The sequence below is a fragment of the Trematomus bernacchii genome, unplaced genomic scaffold (genome assembly GCF_902827165.1).
Source record: "Trematomus bernacchii unplaced genomic scaffold, fTreBer1.1, whole genome shotgun sequence".
NCBI lineage: Eukaryota > Metazoa > Chordata > Actinopteri > Perciformes > Nototheniidae > Trematomus > Trematomus bernacchii.
Genome location: NW_022987767.1, coordinates 850,948 through 868,237, shown reverse-complemented (window position 1 = coordinate 868,237; position 17,290 = coordinate 850,948). Strand labels below are relative to the sequence as shown.

The window sequence follows — 17,290 nt, the reverse complement described above, 5'->3', positions numbered from 1 at the left end:
TTGGTGTGCGGGGCTAATGCTAATGCTAATAATGCTAATGCCAGCAAATGCAATGGCGGCTTCAAAAAACGTTTCCGAGTTTCACAGAGCGTGGTTTGCAATTCGCCCAGCCAATCAGAAATTGGTACTTTTTTCTCCCCAGGATAGTACCACCTCTCTAGCAGGGACTAAAAAGGGGGTTAAAGTTCTCATGAACTAAGTTCTCTTTTTGGTGTGAACGCAAAATCCCAGGAACTATCGGAACTAAAAGGGAAAAGTACGGGGAAAAGCACCTTTTTAAGCTCAGATTATGCTAAAATTGTAAATTGCTTTGGGTGTGGTAGGACCTGATGGGTCTCTTGCAGGGTCATTGTGCATTTCAGAGGGTTAGGGTTAGGGTTAGAGACAGAACAGTATTAATAGCTGTGACTACATACCCGATCTTGGCCTTCTGTTTGTTCTTTGAGGAGGTTATGATTCGGGCCTTCCTACAGGCCTTATCTTTAGCCCGCGCCTTGCCGTTTCCTTTGTGCTCGCGCTTGCGGTGCTTGTGCTGCGAGGAAGAGCTGGGGAAGCTCTCGGGGCTCAGAACTCTGGGAATGTTCTTCTCCCCGCGCTGCCGGGCCTTAGCAATAGCCTCTGATATTATCCTATTGGCCTTCTCCTGTTTGTCCGGTGTACCCAACTCCATCTGAGCAAGCGTCCTCCGCGACGTCCTCTTCTCCGACGAGGAGCTAGACGAGGATGAAGACGACGAGGAAGAGGAGGAGGACGATGAGCTGCTCTTCATTGGGGGACTGAGGACCCGTACCTGGCTGCCGGGACCATTAGCGTTCTTTCGAGGCTGAGGAGAGAGGAAGACGAGAGAGGTTTTTAAATGTATGATCCATTTGAAGCTAATTATGACAGACAATATGTCATCTATTTATAAAGTCAAATGCTGTGCTATATGTGCTATAGCAGGACCAAGTGACACTGACACCTGTAAAGTTGACACCTGACCTTTGGAGAAGAGTTCAGTGACTGAAGCTGATGTCGTACAAAGACAAGCTTTAGCAGATTCACTCACAAAAAGAGGTCAACCAAATCAAACCGAACTGACTTAATTTAAGCAAATTAAACATTGTTCATTCAATCAGCTGCAACATGTACAGGTACAAGTCGTCAGCCACCTTCTCACTATGCATTGCATATATATAGGAAACAAATAAACCGTTTTCTTTATGTAGCCCAATATCACACATTTACTTAATGATCACAAGTAATGATATCAGAATAAAATCCATTAATTATCAAGTTGTATTTTGTATCTGATGTGAATGCATGAAGTAATTATAGAGTCATACAGCTCAGTGAACAGGTGAGTAATACAAGCAAAGCTTTACAGGAAATGGTGCAACTATCACTCATTCAGAAAAACACAACATCCTGGAGGCTGTGTGAAGCGCTCAGACAGCAGAGCTTGTTGCTGTCCCTGTCTCAGCTGCTGGGGGTGTGTGAGTGAGTGAGTGTGTGTGTGTGTGTGTGTGTGTGAGGAGAGAGGAGAGGGGAGTCGGACCTGTCTCGCTCTACAAGATGCTCACTTCAACTCTCAGCGCCCGCCCTGTGTAATTCTACTAGCACCTTCAGCCATAAAAAGGCCAGTGTTTCCCTGAAGAATTCATTTAGCTCAGTTGAAGGACACTGTGAAAACTCTCCAATGCCAGATACAAATTAAATTCTCTAAGAAGCTATTCAGAAGGTTAGGGTAAACACTGGCTCCATGTAGCAGGTTACAATGAGCCTTTCAGTCATGAATTATCCAGCCTTCCTGATACATGATAATATGTGAATAATAGATGGTGTGACTGTAGTTATGCCTACACCAGCGCTGTGTGGTGGGCCTGGAGCCCAGCGGAGAGGGAACCCATAAATGGATGACCTAATCTAAAAATGTGTTGCGTATGCCTACATGGCCCAGGCGCGGCCAGTTGCTGTTTTGTTTTTTTCCACACTGCTAGCTAGCCTAAATAAAGAGAATAAGCTTGTACCTCGCCAACAAAGTGGGGGGAGGGAGTTGAATAACTAGCGATTCATTTGGAACGAAGGGGGAAAAACACACACTCACGCAAACACACACAAAACCTGCATTATGATGTTCACGTGTGCAACGCTGCTGAGGCTATCAGGAAGATATTTACTGGATCATGCTGGAATGTTCTTATTCAAGTTAACGGTTAAAAAAAACAAGGGGGAGGGGTCGAAAGTAATGCTCAAGTGCGGAAGAACATGAGGGTACATGAAATATTTTTTATGAAAACAGGCTTCTTTCAGCAAGAGAGAGGGAGAGAGGAAATATAAAATGCACCAATACTGTGAGCACTGCAGCTGTGTAATACATCTATAAATAACTGAAATTACAGCCTGCCAGCACTGCAGTGATTTCAATCTCTCCAGCAGCACGTAGTCCCGTGAAAACGCTGGGAACCATTAAAGCCTGTGAAAAGGTAGAGTGAGCTTCATTTGGGCCGGATAGCTTTCCCTCGCTCTCATTTCCACATGTAGTGGTGACTGACAGGTTCAACTCATGGAGGGCACACACACATAAACACACTGTACATAAACCACAGCTTAGAGACAAGAGGGTGGGAAAGAGACGTATGGAAAGAGTAGACAGTGGGGGTGGGGAAAGGGAACAGAGTCTAGTGTGCCTTGATAAAGCTCTGAGCACAGGAAAGCAAGTGAGTTTGGAGGGGAGGAAAATAAAACAGCAATGAGTTCAAGATGGCGGCAGTGCAGCATGAGCCAGTAGCAGAGGAGGTTGTTCAGTTCCTGCCGGCCCCTCCTCCCTCCTCCTCCTCCCCCCTCGTCCCTCCTCCCTCTCAGAGCAGCTCACTTACCCTTCCTCTTGGCCTCTTCACTGTAGACATGGTGGGGTTTTTTTCTTCCTCTTTCCTCCCCCTCTCCAACCGGCTAACAAAAGCCTTGCCCTTTCGCAGGGTTTTTTCCTCCCTCAGTTTGCTTGCTTTCCCCCTCACAAACACACTCACACTCTTTCCCTTTTTCAACAGTCGTTTTCTCTCACTCTTGCTTGAGCTGTGAGTACCCCCCCCCCTCCCCTCCCTCTCCCTCTCTCTCTTTCTCTCGGCTCGTTTTGCCTCCCCTCCTCCTCCTCCCTCCCACGGTCAGCTCTTCTCCTCAGGCAGTGCGAGAGCGCCGGAGCTGGTCGTCTCCTCCTCCCCCAGCGGGCAGGGCTCAAGAGGAACGCATGGGAGCTCTCTCTCTCTCTCTCTCTCTCGCTCTCTCTCACCCTTGTTTGTCTCTTCACAGGGTGATGAGGGAGCAGCGCTGTGGGCGGTAGAGGAGGTGCGTGGCAGTCCAGGAAGCTCTCATTTCTGCCGCTGAGTGCCGCCTCGCTGTCGTCCGGCTTCACCGAGTCCCCCTCACTCACACTCTCTCTCTCTCTCTCGATGTGTGTGTGTGTCAGAGTTGCCGTCCCCTCTCATTGATTCCTCTTTCCGCCTGCCTTTCGTACGCTCTCTCTGAGCCTTCTCCCTCTTTATTTCTATTGCTCTTTCCGCTCTGCGTTTGCCTTTTCGTGGCGCCTCTCCTCGTTGTCCTTCACCGGCCAGGATAAGGTAGGTTACTCCTTTACATACCCACACCAAAAGGCTGTTGTGTTTAGCTTGCTTGCTGAGTTTCCCCGGTTGTTTTCTCCTTCTTTTCCCCCCCCCCACTTGTCTTTTCCTCGTTCCTCGCCCTGGCTGCCCTCCCCTCTCTCTGACTGGGGCGTGTGTGGCGAGCTGAGCGGCGGAAAATGAAAGCACAAAGCAGCAAAATGCATGAGCATGAATATTAGAGATGTCGTTAAAACCCAGACTCGTTTTTCCCTCTCTCTCTTTCTCTCTCGCGCTCTTGCTCACTCACTGGCTCTCTCTCTCTTTGTAAGGAAGTAGGCCAGCAGATGGTGCTAGCAGTTATTACATTAACTTTCACAACTTAACCCCCAAAGTACTGGATTTCGCACTCACAACAGATTGTCAAGATCGTAAGCTTCCCCCCCCCTTGTAGGTCACAGCCAATGACAATTTGTGGCACAGAAACAAATTCCCAAAGAATAAAAATGCATCCCTAATTCAAATCACACACAGTTGCCACCATATATAAATTAACACAAAATATAGCAGACTTTCCACCCCGACTGTCCCAGAAACATGCAGCCTCCTCTGCGCTGAGTCTCCAGGGCAGAGTTCAAGCACTTGTGGGGTCAAGGCCTGGTCACCATTCTATGAAAAAAAAAAAAAAAAAAAATTCCAATAGAGGAAACTGGGATGTGTCCAAGACATGCAGCTCTTCCTGTGCGCCAGGAGGAGCAAGCCAGCCATTGGAGGGGACTCCTGACCTCCTGATGCAGAGGCCATGTGCACCAGCTGGCACATGGTACTGGAAATGATGCAGAGACACAATGCTGGTCTGAAGCCAGGGGCAGTGCACATGGCACTAAAGGGTCAGGCCTGAGTAACTGACAGTTACGACCTTTGCATCTGTATGTTATGTGCAAAATCATCTGAACAGGCTTCACTCTCATACAACTGCACACATTAGACTATGAGCTGCCCAGTGTTAACAGGACTACTGTGAACATACTGTATTTAGGGCTAGGAAGGAGTAGTCTTTTGACAGCACATCTTTGAAACACATGTCAAAACATAAATCCTGACAGGTTAAGGGTACTACAGGGTAGTGGCATGAGGACAGCATTTTAAAAAGAAATATATATCTTCATTTTTTCAAATAAACGTATTTTTTGTAAAGTGTTATCTGTGTGCTTAAGAGCCAAGTGTCCAGGTTAAAGGGCAATCTTGTGTTATGTAATGTTTTTTCTTTTAATTATTTGTTCTTGTTCCATTGTGCTCCATCTCAGCTCAAAGCAATCTACACTACTTCTTGTGATTTGATTTAAAAATATATGTGTGAAATATGTGGGTGAGCTTGTGTATGCTACAATATGGCTTTATATTGCATGTTAAACTGTTTGCAACTGACCAACTGGAATGGTGTAGACCGTCTTATTCAAAATGTGTGAGTGTGACACTGGCAGTGGATTTATCTCACTATATCTATGGTTTGTGTTTTACATTTTACAGCTGTATATCTCCTCCACAGACAGACAACTGTGTGTGTGAACAACAATGGCCGTCCTCTCATCAGATCCACCCACCATCCCCCTGCCAGGCCTTGGAGTTTGAACTTAAAAAAACAGACTTCACGTTCGCAGAGAGCCGGGCAACAGAGTCCTCTCTGCTAAACAAATCAACTGTCAGATAATGTCCACAAGAACACACAGAGCCTGGGAGTGTGCTTTGACTACAAACATGACATGAAATTAGCTCACAACAACTGGATAGAAAAGAAATATCTACCAAACTGACAAAAAATAAAGACATCAAATCTGTGTCCAAACTTCATCTGCCTATGTGTACTGACCTATACAACTTGTTGCACTTGCAGTAATGCAAAATGGATAAATCAGCCACACTTGGCACCGAGCAGCAATTGCAACGTACCATTCAAATATATCTCTGTCAACATAAATCATTGCAACAGCTACAATACTAAATAAATATGGGCACGATATGAAAGTCTGAATAACATCTCATTTAAAACACAGAAAGAATACCCCACGTGGCTGTTTGTAACAATCAAACATTGTTTCTTGACTGTCAACGTTTGTTTGTGTCAAATCAAAAGCAAAGGACAAATGAAAAGAGAATAACAGTCAACACACACATGCTTCAAAACAGTCACATGGAATGAAGCCACTGCTACCCGGCCACTAAACAGTTAATATGCAAACAAGCCTGGCAGCTCTGTATGAGGGGGAGTGGCCTTCTTTGGGGACGGATGAGGGAGAGGAGAGTAGAGGAAGGGGAGGAGAGTAGCTGGTGAAAGGAAGCAAGTGGGGGGAAAAAAAGGGGTGTGTGTGTGTGTGTGTGTGTGTGTGTGTGTGTGTGTGTGTGTGTGTGTGTGTGTGTGTGTGCGTGCGTAGAGAGAGGTACGGTGGCTGCAGAGGCACAGGTGTCCGTCTCTGAACAGTCCATTACTTCCTCATCAAAGGGCCTGTTTTAGATCGCCTCTGCTATCATTTCTTGCCCGTACCACCGTGAGAGTCTCCACTAACTCACCATTAGGGAAATGAGAGCTGAGAGCCAGCAATGCTCTGAATGGAAATGACAAGATGGCTACAGCTGCCTGCTACTCTCATACACAGGGAGGAAATCCATAGGCAAATGGATCTATTTTGCACTGCGGAAGACAATGCACGTTTGATCTGGTTATTCTGATTCATTCAGGTACATGTTTGCAAATAGGGGGTAAACCCTAGTTGGTAAATTAAACACTGTTTGCACTGGCATTAGCATAAGCTAGTGTTTTGGAGAAAGACATCAAATCCACACAAAAACCTGGATACTGCTTTGTAGCTGGACCTTTTACACATCACACATTTAGCTATTTGTGTTTTTAGCTGATAACATTAAAGCTCAATTTGTATATACAATAGCAGCAGGTTTTCAGCGAGTATCTGCAAAATCTCCGACACATTAAAAAAGGCAACGAGAAGTTGAACCAATGACCTTAGTTGACTTGCTTCTTGGATCAGTAGCTACAATGATATGAAAGGGAAGCATGTGGATCAAAACCAACAATTAACCGCTTGAGATCCGGCGTCTGTCTTTACGGTGCAGAATTGAAAAAGTAGGGTCTACTTCGGCCATGAAATTGATGCCTGATCGACGTGGACAATGACAAGTTGGTCGCCTCAACAGAGCTGCAGGTTTTAAGACAAACGCCAGAAGATCCAACATCTCATAATTGATCATCAAAACTGCTGTCATTCAACTCATATATTCATAAATTAACAAAAAAAACTAACCAACACAATAATGAAGTACTTTTATGATTATTCAAAAGGAGCACTGGCCCGACAGTGACCCTTTTTTCCCTCACATGTTCAGAACTAATCTGTGGTGGCTTGACATAACACTTAGCTGCAACACAGTGTACTCGCACATTAAAAGCTGATTAGCAAAGTACATTGTCTTATCTAAGATTTGGGGAGCATATCTAATAATAAAGATTCTGCATGCATGATGCATTCTGGGAAACAAAAATACTTTAAAATGAAGTACGTATTTGTGGCTCCCAGAAAGCATCAAGCGATAAAAAACACACTTTTTAAACTCTACCATAAATAAAAATGATACAAAAGCCTCAATGCATGATAAAGAAAGTATTTTTACATTCACCTTAAACCTTAGTTGAACTTCTCCCTCACTTTCACACCTCATTGAAAGTGTTTCTCAGTGTTGTTAACACTTTCTCACAGAAATGAAAACATCGCAGAAGCCTTGCCATCACTGATCGCCAGACTTCATACCTATGGCTTTGTTAGCATTCTAGGTGTGAAGACATTACTCACTAATTAGGCCTGCAGCTAGAGGTCAGTTTGCAGCCACACCGAAGTGTGAGGCAGCGGCAGGGTTGATACATTAAAGGAGACATGATGCCCAGCAATGCTTCCTCAACCAATTAAATACAGCACCATGCATTAATGATCCTTTTGAGAGCCAAGAGAAACAGTAGCAGTGGCCAAGCATGGCGCTATCTAGAGAAGCTGCTGAAAGTCTAACAGAGCATTATTACTACTACAGCCCGGCTTACTCCACTCTGACCAGGAACTATTTCCAAGCCAGGAGGAACAAGTACTGACAGGGAGAGACGGGATAACAAAAGCTCACAATAGGCGCTTTCAGTACTTTTACCCGTACTTTTCCCGTTTAGTTCCGTTAGTGCCTGGAATTTTGCGTTCACACCAAAAAGAGAACTTAGTTCAGATAACTTTTACCCCCTTTTCAGTCCCTGCTAGAGAGGTGGGACTATCCTGGGGAGAAAAAAGTACCAATTTCTGATTGGCTGGGCGAACTGCAAACCACGCCCCGTAAAACTCCGAAAAGTTTTTTGAAGCCGCCATTGTATTTGCTGGCATTAGCATTATTAGCATTAGCATTAGCCCCACGCACCAACGGAGAGAGAATAACTTATGGCAACACAAAAAAAACATGGGAGCGGTGGAGATGAGGAGGTGTCGGCGTTCTGGCGATTTACTCTGAAGGCTTCAGTAGAAGCTGCTGGGAGTCCCAGCAGCTTCTACTGAAGCCAGTCCCCAACTCCGGGGACTTCCGGCCGGGGACTTCGGGTGGCAGTATACGCCGTGAAGTTGTTTGCGGCCTGCCAGTAAACCCAAAGCAGAAGAAGAAGAAGAAGTGACGTCAGCGGCTTCATTTGCGTAATCTTCCCTCAGGGAACTTATTCCGGTGTGAACACGATCTGCTCTTTAGTTCCATGGGGGAACTAAGTGCTGGAACTAAGTGCTGGGAACTAAGTACGGCAAAGTACTAATGCAAAAACGTGCACTTATGTTGCAATATAAATGTTTACTTTCTCTAACGGTACGTCCACACAGCAGCGTTAAAAAAAATCTTCCAACGCTTCTGCCCATTCACTTTGAATGGGGTGACGTCACTTTGCCTCACTTTTCGCCGAACTGCATTGTGGGAAGTAGAGCGGAGCTTTCCAGGCATCTCAGGCTTCAAAAGTTGAGCAATGTTCAACTTTTGAAGCTTCTGAAGCTTTCGGTGGAAGCGTCAGCCAATCAAATCATATGCCAGTACAAGCTCTAGCCAATCAAACCGCTGCTTGTGTCTCAGGGGCGGGAGATTCATGTGATTTGTTGTTGGTCGAGCTTCAGACACGCCCGCCGGCAAGCTTTTTCCAAAGCCACTGTGTGGACGGGCCGTAACTGTACCTGAGGATTTGTGTTTTTTTAAGCAAATGCCTTTTTTTTGGGGGATTCATACAGCAACAATCTTGCACCAGGCTGCTGCCAATCATTCTATATAATTGGTCATCAACAAAGCAAAGGGTCAACGGCCCTGAGTGACACCTTGCTAATAGGCCCCTGGTCAGCAATGTTTCTGTTGAGACGGGGCCTACCTATAGATCAAGAAGCCAATACATCTGATGCAATTATGTCATTTCTTTGCTAAAATACCCAATTGAAATGACTAGAAAATGCACAATTTAAAAATTCCAAATGTCAGTAATTAGGGAAAAAAGGACAATCTAAGGCAGGGGTGTCAAACTCAAGGCCCGTGGGCCAAATCCGGCCCGTGACTTCACTTCATGTGGCCCCACAAGAGCTTGCAAAGAATATAATACGTTTTATATGGTACGGTTACATGCCGCTTTACAGAAGCACGTTGCCCATAAACTACATGTCCCACAATGCATCTCAAATGTGACTTTTTTTCTCAGAATTTGACTTATTTCAAAATGTCACTTTTTTGTTTTGATTTTGACTTTTTTCCCAGAATTTGGCTTTTCTTTTTTAAATCATTTTGTGACGTGCGCACTTGCTAGACTTCTGCTTTGAGATAAAGTTAATCATGAAGTTATTACCCTATCCCATAATAATCCAATGCAGAGGCAATAATGTAATATAATACATTATTTTATATATATTAAATATTTATATATGTATTTTTATATAGTCTTGAAGTTACAGCCGGCCCTTTGAGTGCAACCATAACGCTAATGTGGCCCGCGATCAAATTGAGTTTAACCCCCCTGATCTAAGGCGTCTAAAAGTACTTTTGAACATTAAAGAGACATTTACATAAAACCACTGTGATATCATTATTAGTGACTATTGGTCATATTGTCAGCCTCAATCTTCAAAACACAGAGTAGGACACAGACGTTTATGTTGCTGCATCCTCAGGGTTAACCATGCATTAGGCCATGCACGTCAAAAGAAGAAGTGAGCAGACTGACACTTGACCTCAGAAGATACAGCTGCAAACAGTGATGAATAGAAGCTCTTAACAACCATGATCACAATGACAGACAAACAGAACCTTCCACCAAACACTCTCTGGCGCACAATAGGCTTTGGGCAAAGTTAATGATGATCAAATGCAGCAATTAGTGCGCTGGATACAATTAGCAAACTGATCCAGCAATATGAGGGAGGGAGGAGACTCCAATCCAAAAAGGCTTCAACAAAGACAGCCTTTTAGCTCGCTACTATGCAGTCAGCTAATTGATGCCCTTCTTCAATCAAGTTCATCACTGACAGCCAGTCTTTTTGCTAATAAAAAGGTTGACGAGGGCAAACAGATCAAGTGTGCAAAGGCATGTTGTGCCTAGTGCTAGGACAGAAATAACCACTAGGGGGTGACTGTGAGGAGACAGGGCAGTTTCATTGTTGAAAAGAAAAGACATCTGCCATCCTGTTTATGTGGTTGTATCCAAATGAGTTCAAATGTTTTTCTTTGCATTATTATGATGTCAACAGCAGCCTAAGAGTAAGATAGAGACAAACAATTCACAAGAATGAGTAACAAGTTGTGATATTAATGTTATTGCCGCCTAACCACAGTTTTGGGTGTTTATTTTGGCTTCCTCATTACGCTTTGACCGCTGTAGAATAACAGCTGTGCCTTTGGTGTGAGGGTTTTGCAGAATACAAACTCTGAGTCTCTGAGTCAATCAGGCCGGATGACTGAGGAGACACGGTAGTGATTCTAACTAGGGCATCTGACCTTCTCTATCTTTAAGAGTCAGCCGTAGAGGGCATTCACTCAGCAAGATTAAACATGATATTTTAAGGGCTAACAATGTGTGCACGCACTAGCGAGCATGAGCCAAAGTGAAAGCAAGAGGCCATGCTTCCACTGAGGGACACCCATCTCAATTAGTAGTAGCCGACTCCCAAATGTGTACATGCCTGCAGCGCCATTGTTGTTCCTTCCCTCTTTTGTGACAAATACAAAACGAGTACACTTGAATCTGTCACAGTGGGGTTATAGTTTCCCCTGTAACTATCACATACTTTAATGATGTCATTTCAAATAAACATTTGTTGACGTGCCGGACATCATATATCATTTTCTCAGAGAGGGGTGCATTATTAGGATTTCTGCTCAGGCTTTTAGTAAAAGGTTTTGTACTAAACACTAAAGGATAATATTACAACTTGGACTTTATTTTGTACACAACAAAGTCCGAGTGGGATATGTTGAGGTAAAATCAAAAGTGACTACATCAGCAATGAAAACTGTGTACAGTACCAAACTAAAACACATAGGCAAGGTCAAAGTAAAAAAAACGGGAAATAAGGCCTCTCAGCAATTTCTTTACAGTGTAATCTTAACTAATAGAAACAGTGGCCGAACCTAATAAGAAGACACATGTAGTACTAAACCAAAATAATGCTTTGAAATACATTTGGGGTCTCTTCATTTAGTAAAATAATGAAAAGATAACTAACTCATCATCCTTTGATCACTCCTTTGAAATTAAGACTCTTCTCTCGATAACCAAAGACGTGGATTTGAAAGCAACACAGGTGGCCTTCAAAAGAAGTGACAATTTTGCAGATGCTGCATGATTCATCCACCGCAAAAGGAGTTAAATGTGTTTTGCATATTAAACAGTTCAAGGTTCTTTTGTGCTCTCCACGATGTGTCACGAAAAAAAAATGATGAACCTTGTTCTTTAAGGCTAATTTGAAACGGCGGTTGCTCCGAGTAACGACGTGTTGCTCGGCACAGCAGGTCAAACAGCAGGCAGTGAAGTGAAGCTGAACTGTGCAAAACAAGCAAGCCGGATGATGCCATTCATTAATGGGAACATCGGTGCAAAGTGAAGAGCGGAGCTGAGAGGAGGTCCCTTAGGATGCGAGAGGGAGAGGGAGAGGGAGTCAGACGGAGAGCGAGGGGAGGAAAGAGGGGCTTACTGCCAGAACTTTACAACTCCTTCATTATTGAAGCAGTGCAAAGGGAGAGCCACACACACACACACACACACACACACACACACACACACACACACACACACACACACACACACACACACACACACACACACACACACACACACACACACACACACACACACACACACCACACACACACACACACACACAACACACACACACACACACACACACACACACACACACACACACACACCACACACACACACACACACACACACACACACACACACACACACACACACACACACACACACACACACACACCACACACACACACACACACCACACACACACACACACACACACACACACACACACACACAGATATGATGAAGTAAGGATTTTTTTTCTTCCCCCCCCCCCGGCTCTGAGTTGCACCTGCAGGTGTCAGTTGAGTGAATCTTCACTGGACGGTTAGAGCTCCCAGGTTTTTCCCACAGAAACGGGAATATAGCGAACAGGATCAGCTCTAACCTGTTTACACGCGCAGAATTTAAGAAGAAAAATACACATAGCTAAAACTACGGGTTAGAAGGCTAGTGTTAGCAAGGCTTATGGGTAGTCAACACACTTAACCAGGCAAGAATTGGATAAACACAACACAATTGACATCATCTTAAAACTGTGTTTGAACACCATGCATGAGCTGAGCATGAGTGGTGCACATACAAATACAATAAATCCAGGAAAATCACAAAGGAGAATTTGTTTGCAGAAATGTTCCATGAATGCAACACTAAACAAAAAATCTAGTAAAAAGTAGTTTGCTATAGTGAATAAATCAAATGTATTAAGTAGGCAAAACAACCTGGCCATGATTTCAGAGATTATTATGAATTGTGAGTTTGATTATTTGGTCAAGTATAGATGGACAGTAAGCTTCAGGTGGTGAACTCTGGGCGTCAATATTAATAAATAATTGACTTTCCAAAAGAGCAAGTGATGAAGAAATTAGTTTGGATCTGTTGTCTTTTCTGTACAGCTTTCCTAGAATGTTGGTTACATGGATGAAAAACATTACAATTGTGTAGGCTTTTCATTTTGAAAAATACTGTGAGAAATGTATCGCTATGGGAAACAATATTAAAAAGCTAATATTACAACAATCATTGAAATCTTTGCTTTTTATGAATCATTTCCTACTGAAAGGTGAATGCCCTTTGAGCTGCAGAGATGTGTGCATGAAGCAGAGATAACACTAGTGTGGGTAAGTGGTGGTGTGTGGCAGAACTAATGATAGGCAAAGATGTCTCGCCACATTTTGTCCACTAAGCCAAGGAAACCTGCAAATTAACAGGAATACTGAAACACACCTAAATGTCTGCTGTATTTGATCAGGGCCAAGATTTGCCAAAAAAAATGAAATGTGTACATTGATGCTGTCTACAAATGCCAGGTGTTTTATGCCTAGTGTTACACCAGACGAGTATGGCATATCAGTGACATTTTATTATCAGGTATTTGAGTCTGTCAAGTGTCAGTCAACAAAAACTGAGATATGTAAAATCCAAGCATGATACTCAAAGACTTGCAACATAGTTAACTATCAAATTTCTTTCTACCTGCACAAACCTGTTTGCTGAACTCACAAATTAGTAACTAGAACTGCCGTCTCTGTGGACAACGTGACCGACAAGTTTGGCAAAGTCAAACTGTGTTTAAGAATCCCACATGTCAAGTGGAACAGTAGGACAAACAAAATGGCACTCTTACTTGTACTAGCTTCACTTCAGCTAGCTGTATTTAAACTATTTTCTCAGACAATCCCTCCTTTCTACCACACAGCCTCTGTGTCAGTTGTAAACACAAGGGCAAAGTGGTCATTCCCCCTTGCATGCTATTTCTAATTTCCTCTCTTCCACACTACGCTGAGGCTAATTTCAAAGTGATTTCCATGCTCTCTTCCTCAAGAGAGTCTTTTCATACCCAGAGACACTGTGGGAGTCTAACCACCCAGCTTTTCCCTCTCCGCTAGTCAAAGGTTAACACGAGTTCAAGGAAGTTGCCTCACGTCACAAGCGAAAAGCCTTGCATTCCAGTCACACACACACACACACACACACGGAAGAAAAACACTGAGCAAACATTCACCACAGAAATATATTCAAAGACATTTAATCCCAGGAGAGAGAGGCAAGAGAGAGAAGGATAGAAAAGCAGAATAAAAGAGCATAGTTTAAATTCAGACCTACTGACAGTTTGGGCTGGCAGCGTTCCCACATGCTACTGACATACTCATTTCAAGAACAATTTCCTCCTCTCTCTCCCAGCTCCTCCCCCCTTCCATTTCTTCCCCTGAGCCCTCCTCTTCCGCCTACAGAAAACACCGCATCACTTCCTGTTTACCTCTGACCCCTAGTCATCCCCCGCCCTTGTCTGGCAGGCCTCCACACAGACAGGCTGAAGAGGCCGGACGCAAACAGTTAGAACACTTGACACAGAGAGGGGGGTGAGAGACAAGGAGAGAGAGAGAGAGAGGGAGAGAGGGGGTGAGAGAGAGAGAGAGAGAGAGAGAGAGAGAGAGAGAGAGAGAGAGAGAGAGACAGAGGAGAGAGAGAGAGAGAGACAGAGAATGAACGCTGGGGGAGGTGATCAGGGAAAGTGTGTGAATGACACAGCCTATCACCATGTGGCCACAGAGGCAGCAGCTTTCCCAGGGGTGTGTGAGTGTGCAAACTGTGCGTGTGTGTGTGCGTGTGTGTGTGGGTGGGTGGTGGGGTGATGGGTGGTGTCAAGTTTCAGGACTGATTACGGCACTGCCGGCCCACTCTGGTTAGCCAGGAGTTATATAAACCTCAAGAGAGGTCAGGAGGCGACAAAGCTAGCATATCACACACATAAGTGAGCCACCACCACCGGTTGGGAAACCACTCAGATATCCTAAATTGCTTACTCGCGCTACAGCAGGGAGGCCAAGGCAGGGTAGAGAGGGTCAGATAATACATCTTAAAGCAGCACAGCAGGCAGGCAGGGGGAGGCACCTGCTCAGTGTCACTGCTGGAGGGCCTGTGGTGGCTAAAGAAGACAGGCCATCAGTATCCATCATTCTCCACTTCCATCTCTGTTTATTTTCTATACAGCGAAGGAGCCATTTGGACCCCTAGGTTTTTTAAATGTGATATATTGGGGCAAAAAATCAGCAATCATTAAAATATCTGAATGTACAAATGTACCTGAACACAGTGAAATGCTGTAAGGCAGATATGCAATCACATATGAAACATCTGGCTCTACAAGAGAACAACAGCAAAAAATACTTAACACTTGGAATGCACGGTTTGGAAAAATATAATAATTGCAATACGATATCTGAGAGATTGGCTGATTATACATCTCATTTCATTAGCATTGAAAAATAATTTATTTTGATCATATTTGGAATTTTAAACTGGATCTGTACCAAGCAAATATGTGTTTTAATCTGTAGAATAAGATGTAGGTTGGGATATCTGTGCAGCTCCACAATCATCTTGGTACTAACTTCAAAATTGCATTTCAACAAATATTTAGCCTTAAACAAATATAGTGTGCAGCCTGCTATTTTTGTATTGCACTTTTTAATAAACTTTTCATTCATTGTGAAGCCCATACAAACAAATCTGTTAATTGTACCTGGTCTCTTTTTTACATGTATCTATCTGCAGCATCAAATCACTGAAATATAGCAACTCTTTTTTTACATTTCACACTGATTTGACATGATTCATGTTATTGCGGTCGTCAGTCTAACCTGGTTTTTGTCGTGTGCTAGAACTGTAGTGGCCCATGTGAGCTTAATGTTGTAATGAGGGCTCTTTAGAAAAAAGGTGGGGCTGATACCAGGGTGTGAGTACTCATCGGAGGGGTGTTTTGAAATCTGCTGCTGTTGCCCCACAAATCTCCAAAACCAGTTTCCTTTGTTGCTTTTGGGGATAAGTGTAATTTGTACCCATATATAGCTATATCCAATCCAAAGGAAGACACATTAAGATTGTGATCAAGAATACAAAATGTGTCAGGAAGGAAAGAAGGACACACATCTCCATTTGGAAATACAACACATTTAGACAGTAATCAAACTCTAAATTAAAGGAAATTAAACCATTTTACATATTACTATTTTGACATTTGGACACAGTTTTACAAAGCGAATCTGAGTACCCTGCACTAAATGAATGACTCAATTCTCAGTTTGAATGTGCTGTACGTTTAGGTAGCTATGTTTGCTCAACTTCACCTTTTTGAACTGTTACGTTAATGTTTGGTTATTCTGTCAGCAACATAGTTCAGAACCTGAAAGTCTGTTCTCGACCATCGCCCACACACACCATGGAGAATAACTCAGTTATATCTGAAGTTATTTTTACTGACATATTGGTTAATAAACATATACTGGGTGTTAAGTCTCAAGTCTTTCTTCATGTTCATGGTGACAACAGTTGCTATCTTCTACAAAATGTATATTAACTTCTGTGCACTACGAGAAAATGACAACAACAGTAACAGGAAGACAGCAAATAGCAGTGGGGCAAAAGGCAATCAGCCCCACTTGGCATCAAACTTGTGCCATCTGCTTTATTGGGCATTGAGCATGTTTTCCCACACTCTGTCCCATTGCAAGGGCTGCCTTCACACCATTTTAAAACTGTGACCCAGCCCCTGACTTTAAATTGTATAATAATGATCAACAATAGTAGCATGTTAGGCATTATCCAGATGTATATTAATATCAGAGACTCAGTATGACTAAATCCCCACTTTTGTTTGTCTCCAGCAGGTGGACATTTTCAGAATATGTCCCAGATGACCATTCACCTCTAGAAATGACCATTCAGAAAATAGTTTTACGACAAATCCATACTGAATTAACTATTTAAAACCATACAGTGACCAGGCAGATAAATCATGATACCGTAAATCCTTTTAATCTAATGTCGCATTTCCACTACAGGGCTTCGCTCGGCCTTGTTAGGACTGGCACACTTTATGCTGCGTTTCCACTACAGTTTAGTAGCTGGGGCAGTATCTATAGTAACGCAGTGTAGGCGGAGCCGTGACGTCATCTTCAATGAGAACCACAGAAAAACAACATCAGCCGTTAGCTGTTAGCACTCAGAGCTCACAGCTCCTCATATCTGTTCAGAAACTAGACAGAAGTTAAACAAATACAAACCACAGACTGCCTGTGTCATGGTGAATACAGTCGCTGCTTTATTTATGTCTGTATAGGCCGTTGTTGTGAGTGTGGACGGTCGGAGCATACACTGCGTTAGCTTAGCCGATCTCCATTCAGAAAACACGCATTTTAAAAGGTTTTTCCCCTGCCGTCTGTCTGCAGACTTGTCAAAGCATTAATTCATGGTTTTTACTAACCGGTATCAGTATGTTGTTACTTCGGCATCATTTTGAAACGTGTATTACAATTAAATCACGGTCAAATATGTTCATTTT

At 43.4% G+C, this 17,290-nt stretch overlaps 1 protein-coding gene across 1 annotated transcript in view; it reads right to left on the bottom strand.

Moving 5' to 3' along the window:
• Nucleotides 1–17,290, bottom strand: part of chd9 (chromodomain helicase DNA binding protein 9) — an 82,839-nt gene that overhangs the window by 57,596 nt on the left and 7,953 nt on the right. Inside the window, 1 exon segment of the mRNA XM_034148427.1 lies at nt 417–823. Coding sequence (XP_034004318.1) covers nt 417–823 — 407 coding nt within the window.